Consider the following 18,046-nt stretch of genomic DNA (forward strand, 5'->3'; position numbering starts at 1 on the left):
ATATGGTACATTTAGAACAGATAGAAATGTGTGATTAAGTTGCAATTAAATATTTAATTTGATTTATAACCTCTGTACAATTATACATACAATGTACATATTACATAGTATATCTTTTTTACTCCTCATTACATCTGCACTATTTTTTTTTCATTGACTTTCTCAGGTGTTCAAATACTTATTTGCAGCTGTATCATACAAATAAATAGTTTAAAAATCATTATATTGTGATTTCTGGATTTTTTTTTTTTTTTAGATTATGTCTCTCACAGTGGACATGCACCTACGATGACAATTTTAGACCCCTCCATGATTTCTAAGTGGAAGAACTAGAAAAATAGCAGGGTGTTCAAATACTTATTTTCCTCGCTGTATGTGTGTATATAATGTGTGCACCTTTTGCCATCTCTGCCAGTTAGAGAGGTGTGTGCTGGTGGCAAGCTATTTTAGCTTTAAGACTAGTACTTTGGAAGGGTTAACTGTAAGTGTCTGGGTTGTGCAGGTAAGGTAGGGCAGAATAAAGCACTGTGGAAATGGCATACTATGTAGAGCTATTTGGGCGATATGCAAAATGTTATGGGTCCAGAGTGGTTACGTATGTATTGTATCACCAGATTTTTGGCAATACAAATTGTGGTGTTTACCTGGTGTTTCTTGTGTGCAGTAAATCTTCCAGATTTTTTAAAAATCTTTTCATATTATGTAATGTAGATAATGAGATATTCAAAATGCAATTTGATGTTGTGGAACATTATTTTTAAATTGCTACACTATTGGTAAATCTCTGCCAGTCTTTACCTCTGAGTTGTTAATACACAGTCATGACCTTTTGCCAATCAAACTTAATTAAACCTAATTAATTGCAAAATCCTCCAACTGTTTCTTTTTAGTAACACTTACGTTTCCAGCCTTTTGTTGCCTTTATCCTTACTTTTTCTGACATGTATTGCAGCAGTAAATTCAAATTAATTTATTCTTTTCTTTAAAATTGTAAAATTTAAAACGTTTAAACATTTGTTTTATTTTCTATGTTCTATTTTGAATGGCAAATGTCTAACCATTTTTATTCACTGCATTTTTAATATGCATTTAAAATGTTTTCCTTAACTACAAGTATGACATTTGTCATGAAGCAGAAGTAATGAGACAAAAGGAAGACTTGAACTTAACTATACAAATTAACTATGCACATATACACCAATCAACCAAAATATTAAAACAGAGTAGGCCCCCTTTTGCAGCTCAGACCATGATTAATGGACTTAATGAGACTGGACTTCTGTTATTGTGCTGTGGTATCTGGAGCCAAGAGGTTAGTAGCATAATCTGTGGATCCTGTATGTAGAGATGTGGGGCCTCCATGAATTCTCATACTTGATCACACATCCACAAATACTCAATATAATTGACATACCAAACACCTTGAAACCCTTTATTCGCAACATTGTTTAGGTATGTGGTAAAATAACACCTGCATCAATATTAGGACTCAAGGTTTCCAAACAAAACATTACTTGGAGCATCAAACTGCCTCTGCAAGCTTGTCTTCTTCCTATAGTGTATCCTAGTGCCATTTCATCCGCAAGTAATCGATTCACACATACTCAACAGTCCACATCATGTAAATAAAAATGTGTGGCAGCAGGCATGTGGCCAAGTGCCTGTTTGTGAATAGAAGACAGAGGCAGAGGTAGCAAGTGGTAATGATCACACACCTGTGTATGATTTAAATAATGCGCTGTCCAAGTTGCAAAGTAAAAAGGATAAAGAAATGAGCATCGAGAGAAAGGGAGATTTATAGCTCAATGTTTCTAAGTGTGTGGCTTAAACACTGACAGATGAAGGAAAATGCAAAAGCTTGACTGTGACAGAATAAAGCCATTTTTGTTTTTTTATTTGGTGAACCTACTGCCTAACTCTGCCTCTTAGCCAGTATGATCGCAACAACATGATTTTATCCAATAAGGCCACCTTCTATTATTGCTTCATGGTCCAGTTCTGATGCTCTAATGTCCATTATAGGCACTTTTGGCAATGGAAACTGTTAGCATGGGTACTCTGGCTAGTCTCAGGCTGTGCAGCTCTAAACACAGTAAATTGTGATGCACTGCATGTTCTGACAGCTTTCTATCATTTAATTTCATATCTTTCAGCAATTTGTGCTACAGAGGCTTTTCTGAAAGAACATACTAGCCTGGGCTAGCATTCACTCCCCACATATATCAGTAAGTCTTGGGCATATGGTTGTTCCTCAATGGACCACATTTGGAAGGTATTAACTATTTTATATTATGAATATCCCACATGGCCCAGTCATTTAGGCAGATTCTTATGCTTACCCAATATTATGAATAACACTAAATATTGCAGATGTAGAATGTATGCTTTCCCAATGTAAACTCGTTGCAAAAATCAGGTCTATCCATTACAAATAGCTTATGATGTACATACAAAAACATCTACTGTAGTGTATATGTGACAAATGCTGTAATTTTCTTCTTCTTTTTTTTTTTTTTTTTAAATACGTTTCCTTGTAGGGAGTGGCAGATGGAGAGATCTTTTCAGACAGCACTGTTTCTGTACAAGCCAGAGATGGTCTTTATTCTGGGAGATATTTTTGATGAAGGCAAATGGAGCTCCACTAAGGTAATGTAGTAGGACTTTTGGGGCCAGAAGTTTAGTATCAGGTTCCATTGTTGTGATTGCAGTTGTTGCTGCTAAGGGTGGCCCAACCAGTTAGTAACCAGTTATTAGGGGGCAAACACTTTTTCACACAGGTCCAAGTAGTTTTGGATTTGGTTTTCCTTCATTCCCTACCTTCATTTAAAAACTGCATGTTATGTTCACTTGTGTTATCTTTTACTAATATTTAAATTAGTTTGATGATCTATAACAAAGTGTGACAAACATGCAAAAAAATAAATCACGAAGGGGGCAAACACTTTTTTACATCACTGTATGCAAGTATAACATTTCACAGACAGTCACTCTTGGATATTGGTAATATCTGCACAAACTTTCGGACTTCGGACTTCTGTTTCAGACTTTATTTTCACCTTGGACCCACTAGAGCTCGTAAGGAAGCTGCAACACAGCGAGCCCTTTATCCGACCGGAACAAAGCCAGGGAGCAGACAGACAGGCTAACCCGACCATCTGCTAGCTGTACTCAGGGTCGACCAAATTGAGACTGTGTCTGTCTCCCGAGTGAAACCAAAATGTAGAAATTCAAAGAAAGTCTAATTAACATTCAATTGAATAAGAATCTCTGAAAGACTGTTGTGAAACAACTATATGGGAGGAATAGTGCAATCCTTTTTTATATTTTTGATATTTACAATCTAACAGACTGCATCACTGACTACATCAACTTCTGTGTGGAGAATACTGTACCCACCAGGACTGTACAGTGTTTTCCCAACAACAAACCATGGATCAACCCTGATATAAAGACCCTCCTTAGAGAAGAAGAGGGTTTTTAAAGCAGGAAACAAGGAAGAGCTGGAAACTGTCCAGAAAGAACTGAGAAAGAAGATCAGGGAAGAAAAAGCTTGCTACAAGAGGAAGATGTAGGCAGAACACAGCAGAACAACGTCAGCAGTGTGTGGAAGGGGCTCAAAACCATCACTGGTCATAAGGAGCCCAGCTCTCAGGCTGAGGGTGACCAGAAGTGGGTGAATAATCTTAATCTATTCTTAAACAGATTTGATCAGCTACCCTCCCCTGCCCCCATCCAGTCCCCCCTGCTGCAATCCCCCTTCTCTGCTTCCAAGCACAGCTCCCGCCCCACCTCTCTCTGCACTGCTATCAGCTCACAGTCTACACACAACACACCTAACCTAGACCCGTTCCTCTTCACCATCTACACTGCAGACTTCATGTTTATCTCATCAACCTGTCACCTGCAGAAGTTCTCTGATGACTCTGCCATCATCGGTCTGATCACGGATGATGATGACAGGAAGTACAGAGGACTGATACAGAACTTTGTAGACTAGTGCCAGCAGAGCTGCCTACAGATAAACGCGGGAAAAAACCAAAGAACTTTTTATAATAATAATCTATATATATATATATATATATATATATATATATATATATATATATATATATATATATATATATAAGAAAAGGCAGAGCAGACTCTTTCTGCTGAGGAGACTAAGGTCTTTTGGAGTGCAGGGAGAGCTACTGAAGACCTTTTTTGACTCTGTGGTGGCCTCAGCCATATTCTATGCTGTGGTCTGCTGGTGCAGCAGCATATCTACTGCAGACAGGAAGAGACTGGACAAGCTGATCAGGAAGGCCAGCTCAGTTCTGTGGATTTCTTTGGACACTGTACATGAGGTGGGAGAAAGGAGGATCGTAGCAAAACTATCATCATTGCTGGAGAACATCTCACACCCCCTGTATAAAACAGTTTTATCACTAAGCAGCTCCTTCAATGACTGACTGTTACATCCTAAGTGTCTGAAGGAGCGATACAGAAGGTCTTTTCTCCCTGCTGCTATTAGACTTTAGAATCAAAGCTGCTCCCAGTGAACCAGTCACCAAAATACACACTGTTATTATTGTTTATTTGTGTAATAATATTAAATGTGTGCAATATTACCTGCAGAACGTGCAATATTAACAGCATGCAATATTACCTGCAATACGTGCAATATTACCTGTCTGGAATATTACCTGCAATACGTGCATAACTAATTACTAGTGGTCTCTTTTTTTTTTTCCTTATTTGTATTTATTCATTGTGTTGTGTATTGACTGTATACTATAGTATGTGTCTACTCTTTTATATATTTGCATTAATTATTTATTTGCTGCTGTAACAGAGAAATTTCCCCACTGTGGGACGAATAAAGGTATATCTTATCTAAAGAATGAATGCACAACCAGCACCTCTGATCAAAAGATAGGATTGTTAAATATTCTTAAATATGATCTCTCAAGTCAAAAGCGCTGACTATAAATGAAATTATTACCACCTAGGGCTTTAATATAATGTGTTTGACGGAAACGTGGATTAATGCTGCATTTAATCATTTAATATGTAGCATTAAATGAATCAAGTCCCCCTGGGTATAGTTATAGTCCTCTAAATGAAAGAGGAGGTGGAGTCACAGCCATTTATAATAATAATCTAAGCGTCGTACAAAAAAAAAAACTAAACACAAATTTTAAACATTTGAAGTTGTTTACACTAACATAAAATATTTAGTGTCCGAAAGCAGGTCTAGTCACTTCCATTAATTATTATTTATAGACCCCCAGGGCCCTACTCTGATTTTCTCATAGAATTTAAAGATTTCCTCACAAATCTAGCTACTTACCAAGGATTAATTAAAGAAATTTCCTAAATAGGACCTGCCTGACAAAGTGAAGTAGACCAAAAGATCCTCAAAAGCTAGACAACATGCCGGGATCCAAATAAATTTAGAAACAAATGAGAAAGAAAGTAATTGAGATCAGTCTAAAAAGGGTTATAAAGCCATTTCTAAAGCTTTGAGACCCCAGCAAACCACAGTGAGAGCCATTATTCACAAAAACATGGAACAGTGGAGAACCTTTCCAGGGGTGGCCGGCCGACCAAAATTACCCCAAGAGCACAGCGACGACTCATCCAAGAAGTCACAAATGACACCACAGCCAAAGAACTATAGGCCCTACAGTTCATGACTCTACCATAAAAAGAGAATGGGCAAAAATGATCTGCATGGCAGAGTTTCAAAATGGAAACTGCTGCTGAGCAAAAAGAACATAAAGGCTCGTCTCAGTTTTGCCAGAAAACATCTTGATCATCCCCAAGATTTTTGGAAAATACTCTGTGGACTAACGAGACAAAAGTTGAACACCGCATTTCAGAAAAAGAAAATCATATCAATAGTAAAATATGGTGGTGGCAGTGTGATGGTCTTGGGCTGTTTTGCTGCTTCAGGACCTGAAAGACTTGCTGTGATAAATGGAATCATAAATTCTGTTCACCAAAAATCCTCAAGGAGAATGTTCGTGACCTCAAGCTGAAGTGAAATGATCCAAAACACACTAGCAAATCCACCTCTGAATGGCTGAAGAAAAACAAAATGAATACTTTGGAGTGGCCTAGTCAAAGCCCTGACCTCAATCCTATTGAGATGCTGTGGCATGACCTTAAAAAGGAGGTTCATGCTCGAAAACCCTCGAATGTGGCTAAATTACAACAATTCTGCATTGATGAGTGGACCAAAATTCCTCCACAGCGTTGTAACAGACTCATTGCAAGTTATTGCAAATGCCTGATTGCAGTTGTTGCTGCTAGGGGTGGCCCAACCAGTTATTAGGTTTAGGAGGCAAACACGTTTTCACACAGGGCCATGTGTTTTTGGATTTTGTTTTTCCTCAATAATAAAACCCTTAATTTAAAAACTGCATGTTGTGTTCACTTGTGTTAACTTTTACTAATATTTCAATTAGTTTGATGATCTGAAACATGCAAAAAAAAAAAAAAGAAATCAGAAAGGCCAACACTTTTTCACACCACTCTATATACAAGTATGGCTGATGCTTACGGAGTCACACCTCTCCCCCATCTCAGACAATTGGACCATCTCTTTGTTCCTACTGCCCAAGTACTTGCCAGTCATCAAAAGTGTGAAACCCACAATCAGGACTTTTGAAGTCTGGCTGGATGGGGCGGACACCTCTATCCAGCAGCAGTTCTCACACACCGACTGGAGTAAATTTGCTGCACAGGTCACCACTGTCTTCACCAACATCAACATCTACACCAACTCTGTTCTTGACCACATCAACAGGTGTGTGGATCAGGTGACCACACAAAAGAACATCATCGTGTTCTCCAATCAGAAGCCTTTGCATGCTGTTCAGTTGTTGAAGTTAAGTTAAAGGGGAAAGGGATAGTTTTTGTGTAGTTGCCAGTTGGTTTACAAAATACAGTGTTTGTTTTTTTTTGTTTTTTTTTTATATTAAAAAAATTTTATTTTAAGTTTTTGAAATTTGCACAATACATAGGTTCTGCATTTTAAAAGTAACTGTCATGAATTTGAATTCCTTCACTTTATTAGAATCACGAGTGCCACCTCTTTATAAACAGCACCATTTTGTATGACCCTGCAAACCTGTAATACAAAATAATAAAAATTATTTGGGTGTAAGGCAATTTTTTTCTTTGACTACCTATTTTTTCTTAGGACTGGGAAGATGATGTAAGGCGCTTCAAACAAATCTTCCGCCACCCCAGAAACACTGAAGTTGTGGTTCTTGTTGGCAACCATGACATCGGATTTCATCACGAGTAAGTTTAATGTTTGTTAATAATTATAATTCTTGCTTTAATTAAAAAATCTTTGCATTGTCTTTGCTGTCTCCCAAATAGAATGACCGCCTATAAACTTAAACGTTTTGAGAATGTTTTCAACATGACATCAGCACAGATCCTTACCAAGAAAGGAGTAAAGTAAGCTTTTTCATGTTGAATTAATTCAATATCTGTCTAGGTTTCTGCACATTGTTTCTTGTACACTGTTTTTGTGTATATAGTTTCTTATTGGTGAACAGTGTGGCACTACATGGAGATCACTGTCCCATCTGTCAGAGTGTGGAGGACAAACTATACAGTTTTGCTCAGCAACTTAACTGTTCCACACAGGTAAAACCTGATTAATCATTATAATTAGGTCTGTAATAGTTTGGTCATATAATTAAAAAAAAAAAGAAAATTAAATATTTTTAATTTGTAAGAAAAAAGGCAACAAATTGTCCTCTATATCGCATACTCTTGTGGAAACACACAGTTCAGCATATAAATGAGTTGACTATGTTGATTATCTCAGTTAAATTGGATTTTGTTTATATAGTGCTTTTATCAATCTACAGTGATAAACAGTAGCTTTACAAGATTTAAGAATACAGATTCAGAACTTAATGCGCAAGCTAGAGGTGACAACATAGTTTACCTGTTATAACATGAGAAAGTTCCTTGAGAGGAACTAGACTGAAAAGGGAGTACATCATTTATCTGGTTGATACAGGATGGTGGGATCCTCATGGTTAATCATGACTTTTTTCTTTAAACAAATAGTATTCAATGTCAGTATTAACTGAAGAATGGATTTGGACATGGGCAATTTTTTCAATAATTTATCTGTTCGTCTTAATCTGTTGAAGTCTCTTGGTCTATGTTTTTTGACTCTACATCTGGGCCATTCTAAGGGCCAGCAGATTATTCAAGTGAAGGAAGTTCTAAACAGAAATAGAACTCCAGACTGTGGGTTCTATTTAGTTTCATAATTTCATCCTTCTCCAGTATCCATTGTGTGCCCATTTAGCTCTTGATAGATTTTTAATTTAGTTAGAAATTGATTGTTTCTGGTAGCAGTGGTCCATGAACCTTCCATGAAGGTTGAAGGATGTTCAGGTTTTTTCCCCCCAGATAATGTGTGAAATTCACTTTGGAAAATTGGTGCAGAATGTGTGTTTGGATTGAATATAAAATTATATTCCGCATACAGGTTAACAGTGTTACATTTGTTTTTAGCAGTCTGATGGTATAAGACTTTGCAGAGACATGCAGATGAATGATTCAACACCTCCAATCATACTTCAGGTAAATATATATGATTATAAGATGTTTGTGTAATAGGGCAGGGACTAAAAAACTGCTGTTGTTTTTATTTGCAAATATATTTTAATATACATTTAAATCTCAAAAAACACTGTTGCAAAATACAGTTTATAAATTACAGAATTTAATTATACATCGAACAAAATTATAAACGCAACACTTGTTTTTGCCCCCATTTTTCACGAGCTGAACACAAAGATCTAATACTTTTTCTATGTACACAAAAGGCCTAGTTCTCTCAAATATTGTTCACAACCTTCCCATATCCCAGCATTTACTCCCATGTGTATGTGTATGTATATATATATATATATATATATATATATATATATATATATATATATATATATATATATATATATAAAAATGTGTGAATGTGTTTTTTGTTTAAAGGTTGCAGTGTAATCTTTGCCCACTTTGTACCAAAATACAAATGTTGCTACATGCCAGAAGTAGTCCTGCGGATACTGAACCATTTGTGTTAATAATTATCAGAGGTGGAAACAGTACTGAAATACCTCGTCCAAAAAAGTTAAGGCACTATGTAAAATTTAAATAAAAGCAGAATACAATGATTTGCTTTAACTGATATTTTATTCATAAAACATGTACTTTTTTAACTTAGGAAATAAGGTCATTTTAATTTGATAGTCACAACATGTTTCACAAATGTTTTCACAGGTTACCACTGTGTAGCAAGACCTCTTTTATTTACAACAGTCTGTATATATTTGTTAACTGGACTACTGCAACTCTCAGCTGGCAGGTCTACCTCTGAATGCTATTTGTCCACTGCAAATTATCCAAAACGCAGCTGCACGACTTGTGTTCAATCTGCTTAGGTTCTTTCACACCACCCCACTACTGCGCTCCCATTCACGGGCTTCCAGTAGCTGCACGTATCAGATTCAAAACACTGATGCTTGCCTACAAGACCAAAAATGGATCAGCACTATATTACCTCAGAGACCTCATCACACCTCGCACTGCACCACGCTGTGGAATGAACTTCCCCTAGATGTCCAAACAGTGGAGTTCCTGGCTATCTTCAAGCAACGGTTGAAGACCTACCTCTTCCTTAAACACTTAAATTAGCACTTTCCAAGTTTGCTTTGTGAAAGTCAAGAGTTTTATCTTAAGTTTGTAATCTAGCATACCAGTAAATTTATTAGTAAGTTCATTCGAGTCTAATACATGATACTAGCTGCTCAACAATCCTGGGTCTTATTTGTTGTATCCTTTATTACACGATGCATCAAATGTGTTCAATCTGTTAAAGATCTGGACTCTTCTACTATGAAAACACAGTATCACACTACTTGCGTGATCTGCAAACTGCCCATTTCGCATACCATCAGAGATTTGAATGTTTTTTACTGAGCGCTGATGATAAGCCAAATGGTCTCTCTCATCTATAGTCCAGGAATTGCAATGTCCATGGTTTCTGAAAAGAATAAAAAGGAATTTGACACGCTGACCTATGTTCACAGGCATGAATATTTGGAGGTGTTTTTGAGCCCATAAAGTGATTTCCATTACAGAATCAAGCCTATTTTTAATTTAGTGCCACCCAAGGGCCTGAGGATCATGGGCATACAATCAAAAAATGCTGCCCTTGTCTCTTGCACACAGAGATTTCTGGATATTTTCATGATGTTTAATTTTATGTTTTGTAGATGATCAAAATATTCAAATTCAAATTATCATTTTAATATTTGACTGCTGCCAGGAACAGGAGTTCAACCTGGTTCAACTGCATGGGAGACGGGATCTTTAGCAGTATGCTACAGGGAAGTGGATGGACTTAGGAAATAGAGAAATAGCTTGAGAAATAGTTGAGGTTCCTTTTTTATTTTATTTTATTTTTATTTTGTATAACGACAAAAATACTACCAGGAGATTACAAACTGCATTTTAATGGGATATCAGTGGCATTAGCACAATCAATTACTAGTTACAGGCAGGTTGCTACAAACATTGTAGTGCCATTACAACCAATGCAGAGCCAATACAGCTAATGCAAATTAGCTGAAAAGACATTGGTTAAATATTTGGCTAAATTGATTAAAGCCTACTACTAATCTACAAAATACAACAGTACAGGTATTATATAACTGACCTCCACATGTGTGTACAGGATTGATGTGGAGTTTTTATAAGCTATTACTTCACTCTCTGGGCGAACGGAGCTTACAATGCTCAATAAAGCTGTTGCCTTTCTTGCAGTTGAAGTGGAAGTGGTCGCTTAAACATGTTGAATTCTTTTAAATTTACCAGAATTTGACAGGTTTAGCTTTCCGCTCTCTGTACCACTTCTGTCTGACTTGTCTATCTCTGACTTTCTTGTGATTATAATGTAGTAGTTTTCACTGTGCTATTTTATTTCCTTTAATTTTATTTACATATTTACCCATTAACAGACTAGATTTTACTGATAGTTATTAGTGTATAGAATCTATGTATTCTACTACTTTCCACCTCTGATAATTCACAAGTGCTTTATTAGTTTGACTGATGTTGCTTGATGTTGTTTTAGCAGTTCTACAGTTCTACACAACCTGATGCATTCATTAAAGATTTATACCCTATATAATGCCATTGCTAATGCTGTTTAATGAATATCCGATTAGTAGTGGTCTGTATGGATTGACAGGGTAAAGGGGGATAGAAAATTATGCATAGCAGATAATTAGCTAGTAATGGAGTAAAAAGTAGATCCAAAGTAGATTTGACTAATAAAATGATCATAGCACACAGAAACATAGCACTGTAATGCGTACAAAACAAATAGCCTAATCACATTTGAATTTGAATAAATTAATTGCATTGAATATATTGCAAATCTTCCATTAAAAATATTACGGATGTGTTTTAGCACTATCCTCTATACCGTGCCAGTGATGCCGAGTGCACTGGTGAAGATGCAGCACCATTCAGTGAACGCTACCAGTCCTTTCAGGAGCGCTATGATGTGCTCTCTCAGAATGCTTCAAAGAAGGTGAGGTTAAATGGTGGGGCTTTTGTAAGGTAGGTTTTGAATATTCTTAAAATCCGATTTGTTATGCAAGGGAAAAAAACTTGTATGTTTTTATTGGTGAAGCTTTGTCATTTTTATTACAAAAGTGGGTTATGCACTTTATTCAGTTTTTATTAGGGGACAATTCCAAAAAAATTTGGGTATAAATGCAAACAATATGTATGTATGTAGAACAAAATGCATTGGTTTGCAAATCTTATTAACCCACATAAGTGTTTAAACAGAGGAAATGCAACCTTTTATGGAAAATATAAGGTAATTGTGAATTTAAACATTTAAAAAACGTTGGGACAGAGTTTGACTCTTTTTATTGATACTATTCAGTCAAAGAGATACAAAGATGAAAAAAGGCATTAAAACAGCAAATGTTCCAATCTATTAACATAAATCAATAAAAAGGTTATCTGGGATGCCAAAAACATTGATTATTGAGTAGGTATTATGGACAGCAGAATAAAATTAGTAATCTTTTTGATTTAGAGTGATTGCCAGTGATATGGTTGAGGAACGGTCCATTAATGGATTCAAGACCAAATTAAAGTCACTGTTCTTCAATTGTGGCAAGCTTAATTGAACTTATTTTTTTAAGTTATTAAAGAATGCCGATTTATCTATGTTTGGGCAGCAGACAAGTGTTATTTTCTTCATTTTATATATATATATATATATATATATATATATATATATATATATATATATATAGATAGATAGATAGATAGATAGAACTTTATTGTCATTGCATTGTACGGGTACACAGCAACGAAATGCAGTTTGGCATCTACTAGAAGTGCAGTTTACTATAGTTTACTAATATATATATATATATATATATATATATATATATATATATATATATATATATATATATATATATTGTATACACATAAATGAATGAAATGTTGGGCAGAATGTACAGTAATGATATAAATATACACATAGATAAAATAGTGCAGATGTACTGAGGAGTAAAAAAGATATACTATGTAATATGTACATGTATATTACAGAAGTTATATACAGTGTTTTGTTTTGTAGTGATTTAGCGGTGTAGTGTAGAGTTCAGTAGTGTCATGGTGGATGGAAAAAAAAGCTGTCCCTGAACCTGCTGGTTCTGGTGCTTAAGTTCCTGTATCTCCTTCTTGATGGAAGGAGGTTAAACAAATTATGACTGGGATGTGAATAGTCCTTGATAATGTTTTGAGCTCTGCGTAGACATCTGCTGTGGTGAAGGTGTTCAATGGCAGGTTGGGTGCCAGTGATGCGTTGGGGGGATTTGACCACCCTTTGCAGGGCTTTACGTTCACACACAGTGGAGCCTCCGTACCATACAGTAATGGAGTCGGTCAGGATGCTCTCAATGAAGCGGCTAGAGCTGACGTGTTCTGCTGCCAGGACAGATCCTCAGAGATGTAAACTCCCAGGAACTTAAAGCTGGAGACTCACTCTACCTCAGTTCCATTGATGTTGACTAGTAGATGTCCCCTGCTGTTGGATTTCCGAAAGTCCACAACGAGCTCTTTGGTCTTTGTGGCGTTGAGGGTCAGGTTGTTAGTGGCACACCATGCTGCCAGATTACGGATCTCTTCCCTGTAGGCCGATTTGTTGTTGTTGTCGATCTGGCCGACCACGGTGGTGTCATCTGCATACATCTGCATATATATATATATATATATATATATATATATATATATATATATATATATATATATATATATATATATATATAATAATATAATTTCTTTTTTAATTAATATTTTTTATTCAAATTTATAACACAATTTACATGGAAAAACCTAATCCACTAATCTTTTTCGATGGAGTTTAACTTAAATTTTTAGGTTTTTTAGCAATACTGCACTGCTCACAAAAATAAAGAATAAAAGATATAGCCCACCAGTCCCTTCGTAGCTTCATATGTTCATGGTAGGTGAGATGGGTATCTTGAACAAATGCAATATCATTGGATTGTCTCTTTAAATATGTTAGGACTTTCTTCGCTTAATTGGGGAATTGATTATATGTATGACTGGTTCAAGGTGGAGGTTGGACTGCATCAAGGATCGGCTCTGAGCCTTTCCCTGGTTGCAGTGGTGGACACATTGGTGGATGAGGTCAGACAGAAGTCTCCCTGGATTATGATGTTTGCTGATGATATTGTAAGAGTTGGGAGCAGGTGGAGCAGAGCCTGGAGAGCTGGAGGTATGCGCTGGAGAGAAGGGGAATGAGTCAGTAGGTGGGAGAGTACATGTGTGTGAGTGAGAAGAGGTGTAGAAGGTGGAGTTCAGGTACCTGGGATCAACAGTGCAAATATTGGAGAGTGTGTTAGAGAAGTGAAGAAAAAAGTGGCGGCAGGGTGGAGTGGGTGGAGAAGAGTGGCAGGAGTGATTTGAGAAGGGCATCTGCAAGAGTGAAAGGGAAAGTTTATAGGACTGTGGTGAGACCTGCTATGTTGTATGGTTTAGGGACAGTGGCATTAAGTAAAAGACAGGAGGTGGAGCTGGAGGTAGCAGAGCTGAAGATGTTGAGGTCTTTGTTGGGAGTGACGAGGATGGACAGGATTAGAAATGAGTTTAGTAGAGGGACAGCGCATGTAGGACGTTTTGGAGACAAGGTGAGGTAGGCTAGATTGAGATGGTTTGGACATGTGCAGAGGAGGGACATGGGTTATTTCGGTAGGAGAATGCTGAGAATGGAACTGCCAGGTAGGAGGAAAAGAGGAAGGCCAAGGAGGAGGTTTATAGATGTGGTAAGGAAAGACATGCGGGTAGTTGGTATGAAAAGGCAGATGTCAAGGACAGGGGGGTATAAAGACGGATGATCTACTGTGGTGTCCCCTAATGGGAGAAGCTGAAAGAAGAAGAAGAAAAAAATGCTCTGGAGCTCCATACAAAATCTCAACCACATGGAGTAAGGAGATTCTGAGAAAGGCGAGGGATCAGCCCAGAACTACAGGGCCATGCACTGCAGAATCTTTGATGAGAACCTCTTGGCCTCCTGACACAAAACACATGGCCAAGGCAACAGTCTGATGGTCTTGTAGCCCATTCCAGCCTTGTACAAGTCTAGAAAAGAGAGATTAATGTCTAGCACAAAGAAGGAGGGAGAGCACCATTATTTAGAGATTCTTCAAAGACTGAGAGAAGCAGAGGGGAAATATAATAAAAAAAACTCTGCATGAAAGCGGTCTCTGCCTTAAGATTTTCCTCTCTGCATTTGTGTAATAGATTTCAAAATTTCAGCTAAACTAATAGGTTCATACAATGTTGAGATTATTATTATTATTATTATTATTATTATTATTAATAATATTATTATGAGAAAAAAACTGATAACATTAAGATCTTTAAGGGATTCTGACAATGAGGTTTAAAAAGATTTAAATTAATTATCAATTTCTTGGTGTCTGATACAATATTACCTTCTTGGGTTTGGATTTGGGTTATTAAAATCTTTTGCAAGTCTAAGTTGTAGTGCTAGCTAGCTTTACCTGGTTTATCACCAAAATGGTGTGATTTAAGCAGAAGCTGCTCAGCCTGGGTGATGGAAAGGTTATATTCAGATTTCAAAAAGTCCTTTCATCATATAATGATGGAGTTGGGTGTTAAACTGGTCTTGTATACCAATTTGTTCAGAAGGTTTAAAAAGCCTTTTATCACGCAACTTCTTAGTGTAAACAGAACGAGAAATTTTTTCTTCACATAAATATGCTTTAAACATTTAACAAAGTAATGGTGCAAAAATTCCTTCTGTATGAGGACTTCACTGGAGGAACAAGTTTACTGTCAACAATAAAAAAAAAATCAACGCGTGTATAAGTATGATAAGCTACAGAAAATAATTAAAAGACTCTAGAAGTATGATTTCAGGATATGCGATATATCAGTTACTCCATGCAACTCCAACAAGGAATTAATTGTTTTAGAAGATTCTGAAATAAGAGTACAGTAAGAGTGTGGTAGAGGTGAAGAGAGTTTCTGATAGGGTGATGAACATGAAGCTGGAAGTTGAAGGGGTAATGATAAGTCATCAGTGCTTATGTGGGCTGTGAGATAAAGGAGAAGGAAACATTCTGGAGTAAGTTAGATGAAATGGTAAAAGGTGTACCTAGGAATGAATGATTGGTGATTAGGGCAGACTTTAATGGGCATGTAGGGGAATGAAACAGAGGTGATGGGTAGGTATGGCCTTAAGGAGAAGAACGTGGAAGGGCAGATGGTGGTAGATTTTGCTAAAAGGATGGAAATGGCAGAGGTGAACACTTAGTTTAAGAAGAAGGAGGTGCATAGGGTGATATATAAGAGTGGAGAAAGGTGCACACAGGTGGACTATGTTCTATGCAGGGAATGCATCCTGAAAGAGATTGGAGACTGTAAGGTGTTGGCAGGGGACAGTGTAGCTAGACAGCATCGGATTGTGGTCTGTAGGATAGTTTTGGAGGTGAAGAAGAAGAGGAGAGTGAGGCCTAAAAGAAGAATAAGTTGGTGGACACTTAAGGAGGAAGACTAGTATGAGATTTAGAGAAGAGGTCAGACAGGAGTTTGGTGGTGGTGATAAGGTGTGGATGATAGGGCAACTACTGCAGAAGTGATTAGGGAGACAGCTAGAAAGGCACTTGGTGTCACAATTGGAAATAGAAAGCAAGACAAAGAATGAGGAGGTGCCCGAGAGCATAAGAGAAAGAGGTTGGCAAAAATTCGGATCGACAGAGTGATGAGAAAAGTAGGCAGGAGTAATAGGAGATGCGGCAGCAGGTGAGGAGGGATGTGGCGAGGGATGTAGGCTGTTTTAAATTCTTCTGTCTCATGTAATCCCAGACAGATTTGATGATGTTGAGATCAGGGTTCTGTGACTCCCATTACTTTCATTACTCTTTGCCTACAGCTCTTTAGCAAACAGCTTGACTCATGCTACAGCCAAATATATATATATATATATATATATATATATATATATATATATATATATATATATATATAATATTATATTTAACTTATATTTATATATTTACCTTAATTTTTTTATCAGTCTAGAGCACCAACTGCCATTTTTCCACACCCAGTTCCTATAGTTGAGTTGTTTTGCCTTCTTCAGACAGCAGATGGGTGTACCCTGGGTCCCACTGGTTTCTGCCAGTTCTTTGCCAATATCACTGCTATCAATATCATTGCTACCAATATCATTGTCCTCCACAACCCTACCTTTAGAAGCAGAGATTGGTGGTTCTTTACCCAGTTTTAACACTTTAACACAGTTGTTTTTGTTTATCATTAGCATTGGTTTGGTATAATTGGTTAATCATAATCTAACTTTGATCCTACAAGATCCCTAAATTTGTGTAAGTGTAAAAAAGTGTACAAGTGTAAGAATTGATGCTGGTTTGAAACCAAAAGGCACACCAAATTTGATTAAAAACATTATTACCTTAAAGCATCTGCCTAAAACTTGCAAGCCCCAAAATAAAGTATATCTAATAAAATATAAGAGCTTTTGTCATCAAGTGAAGCCTAAATAACTGCTTTTAAGCAAATAGAATAGAATATAGATAAGAAATCTTAAGGGATTAATTAAATAAGAAAGCTTAAAGTTTCACTGGGCTTAAATGGTATGAAATGTAAATGGTATGCCATCTTCTACACCCATAAACAGATTACATTAAGACATTAAGACATGTTTTTCTTGTTGAACAAATCTATCTAGCATATTCTTGTACAGAAATTCTCAACTGAAGTAGTAAACAGCTTTTTCTTATGCTCAGCTACTGAGTTGGTTCCAGCCCCGCCTTATTCTGAGTGGCCACACCCACAGCAGCTGTGAGGTTTTTCATGAGAATCGATTCCTGGAGATCAGTGTCCCATCTTTCAGCTGGAGAAACCGGAACAACCCAAGCTTCATCCTGGTAATATTAAATACAATATGCACAATACAATACAATACAATACAATATGCCCTCATAACTTAATGCAGTTAGTAACACTTGTAACAATGTAGCAATGCAGATTTGCAGCTATAACTGCACACTGATGCAATTATTCAATCCTGTCAGCAGCACAAAAAATCATGAAGATGCAGACCAAAAACTTCAGTTTGTATTCATATCCAACATTTATAATAAAAAAAACCCCTGATCTCTATGACTTTAACCGTTGCATGTTGTTAGTGTAAGAAGAACTGAAAATGTTACACACAATATAGTTTACACAAAATAGTGTAGTAAAACAAACACTTTTTACAAATGGTTACCAGAATACACAACACAATAAACCTTGAGGATGAGCTACAACAGCTGAATATTCTCCTGTTAGCCAAAAGCATCATTGGTTATTATAGTCATGGGCACATACTCGCCAACTTTTCTGTTCACCATAGTTTTAGAGTGCTTAATTTAGT

The 18,046-nt window shown here is 36.7% G+C and overlaps 1 protein-coding gene across 5 annotated transcripts in view; it reads left to right on the forward strand.

Annotated features, from left to right (window-relative positions):
• mppe1 (metallophosphoesterase 1) overlaps nucleotides 1–18,046 on the forward strand; it is a 34,446-nt gene that overhangs the window by 13,931 nt on the left and 2,469 nt on the right. The window contains exons 2-9 of one of the 5 annotated variants that reach the window (XM_046833545.1): nucleotides 2,154–2,272; nucleotides 2,538–2,646; nucleotides 7,190–7,293; nucleotides 7,375–7,455; nucleotides 7,539–7,647; nucleotides 8,536–8,604; nucleotides 11,498–11,620; nucleotides 17,415–17,555. In XM_046833545.1, coding sequence (XP_046689501.1) covers nucleotides 2,241–2,272; nucleotides 2,538–2,646; nucleotides 7,190–7,293; nucleotides 7,375–7,455; nucleotides 7,539–7,647; nucleotides 8,536–8,604; nucleotides 11,498–11,620; nucleotides 17,415–17,555 — 768 coding nt within the window. In that variant the 5' untranslated portion in view covers nucleotides 2,154–2,240. The remainder of the gene's footprint in view (nucleotides 1–2,153; nucleotides 2,273–2,537; nucleotides 2,647–7,189; nucleotides 7,294–7,374; nucleotides 7,456–7,538; nucleotides 7,648–8,535; nucleotides 8,605–11,497; nucleotides 11,621–17,414; nucleotides 17,556–18,046) is intronic. The other 4 variants (XM_046833540.1, XM_046833541.1, XM_046833544.1 and 1 more) reach the window with 4 other exon arrangements.

The sequence above is a fragment of the Silurus meridionalis genome, chromosome 21 (assembly GCF_014805685.1).
Source record: "Silurus meridionalis isolate SWU-2019-XX chromosome 21, ASM1480568v1, whole genome shotgun sequence".
Lineage (NCBI taxonomy): Eukaryota > Metazoa > Chordata > Actinopteri > Siluriformes > Siluridae > Silurus > Silurus meridionalis.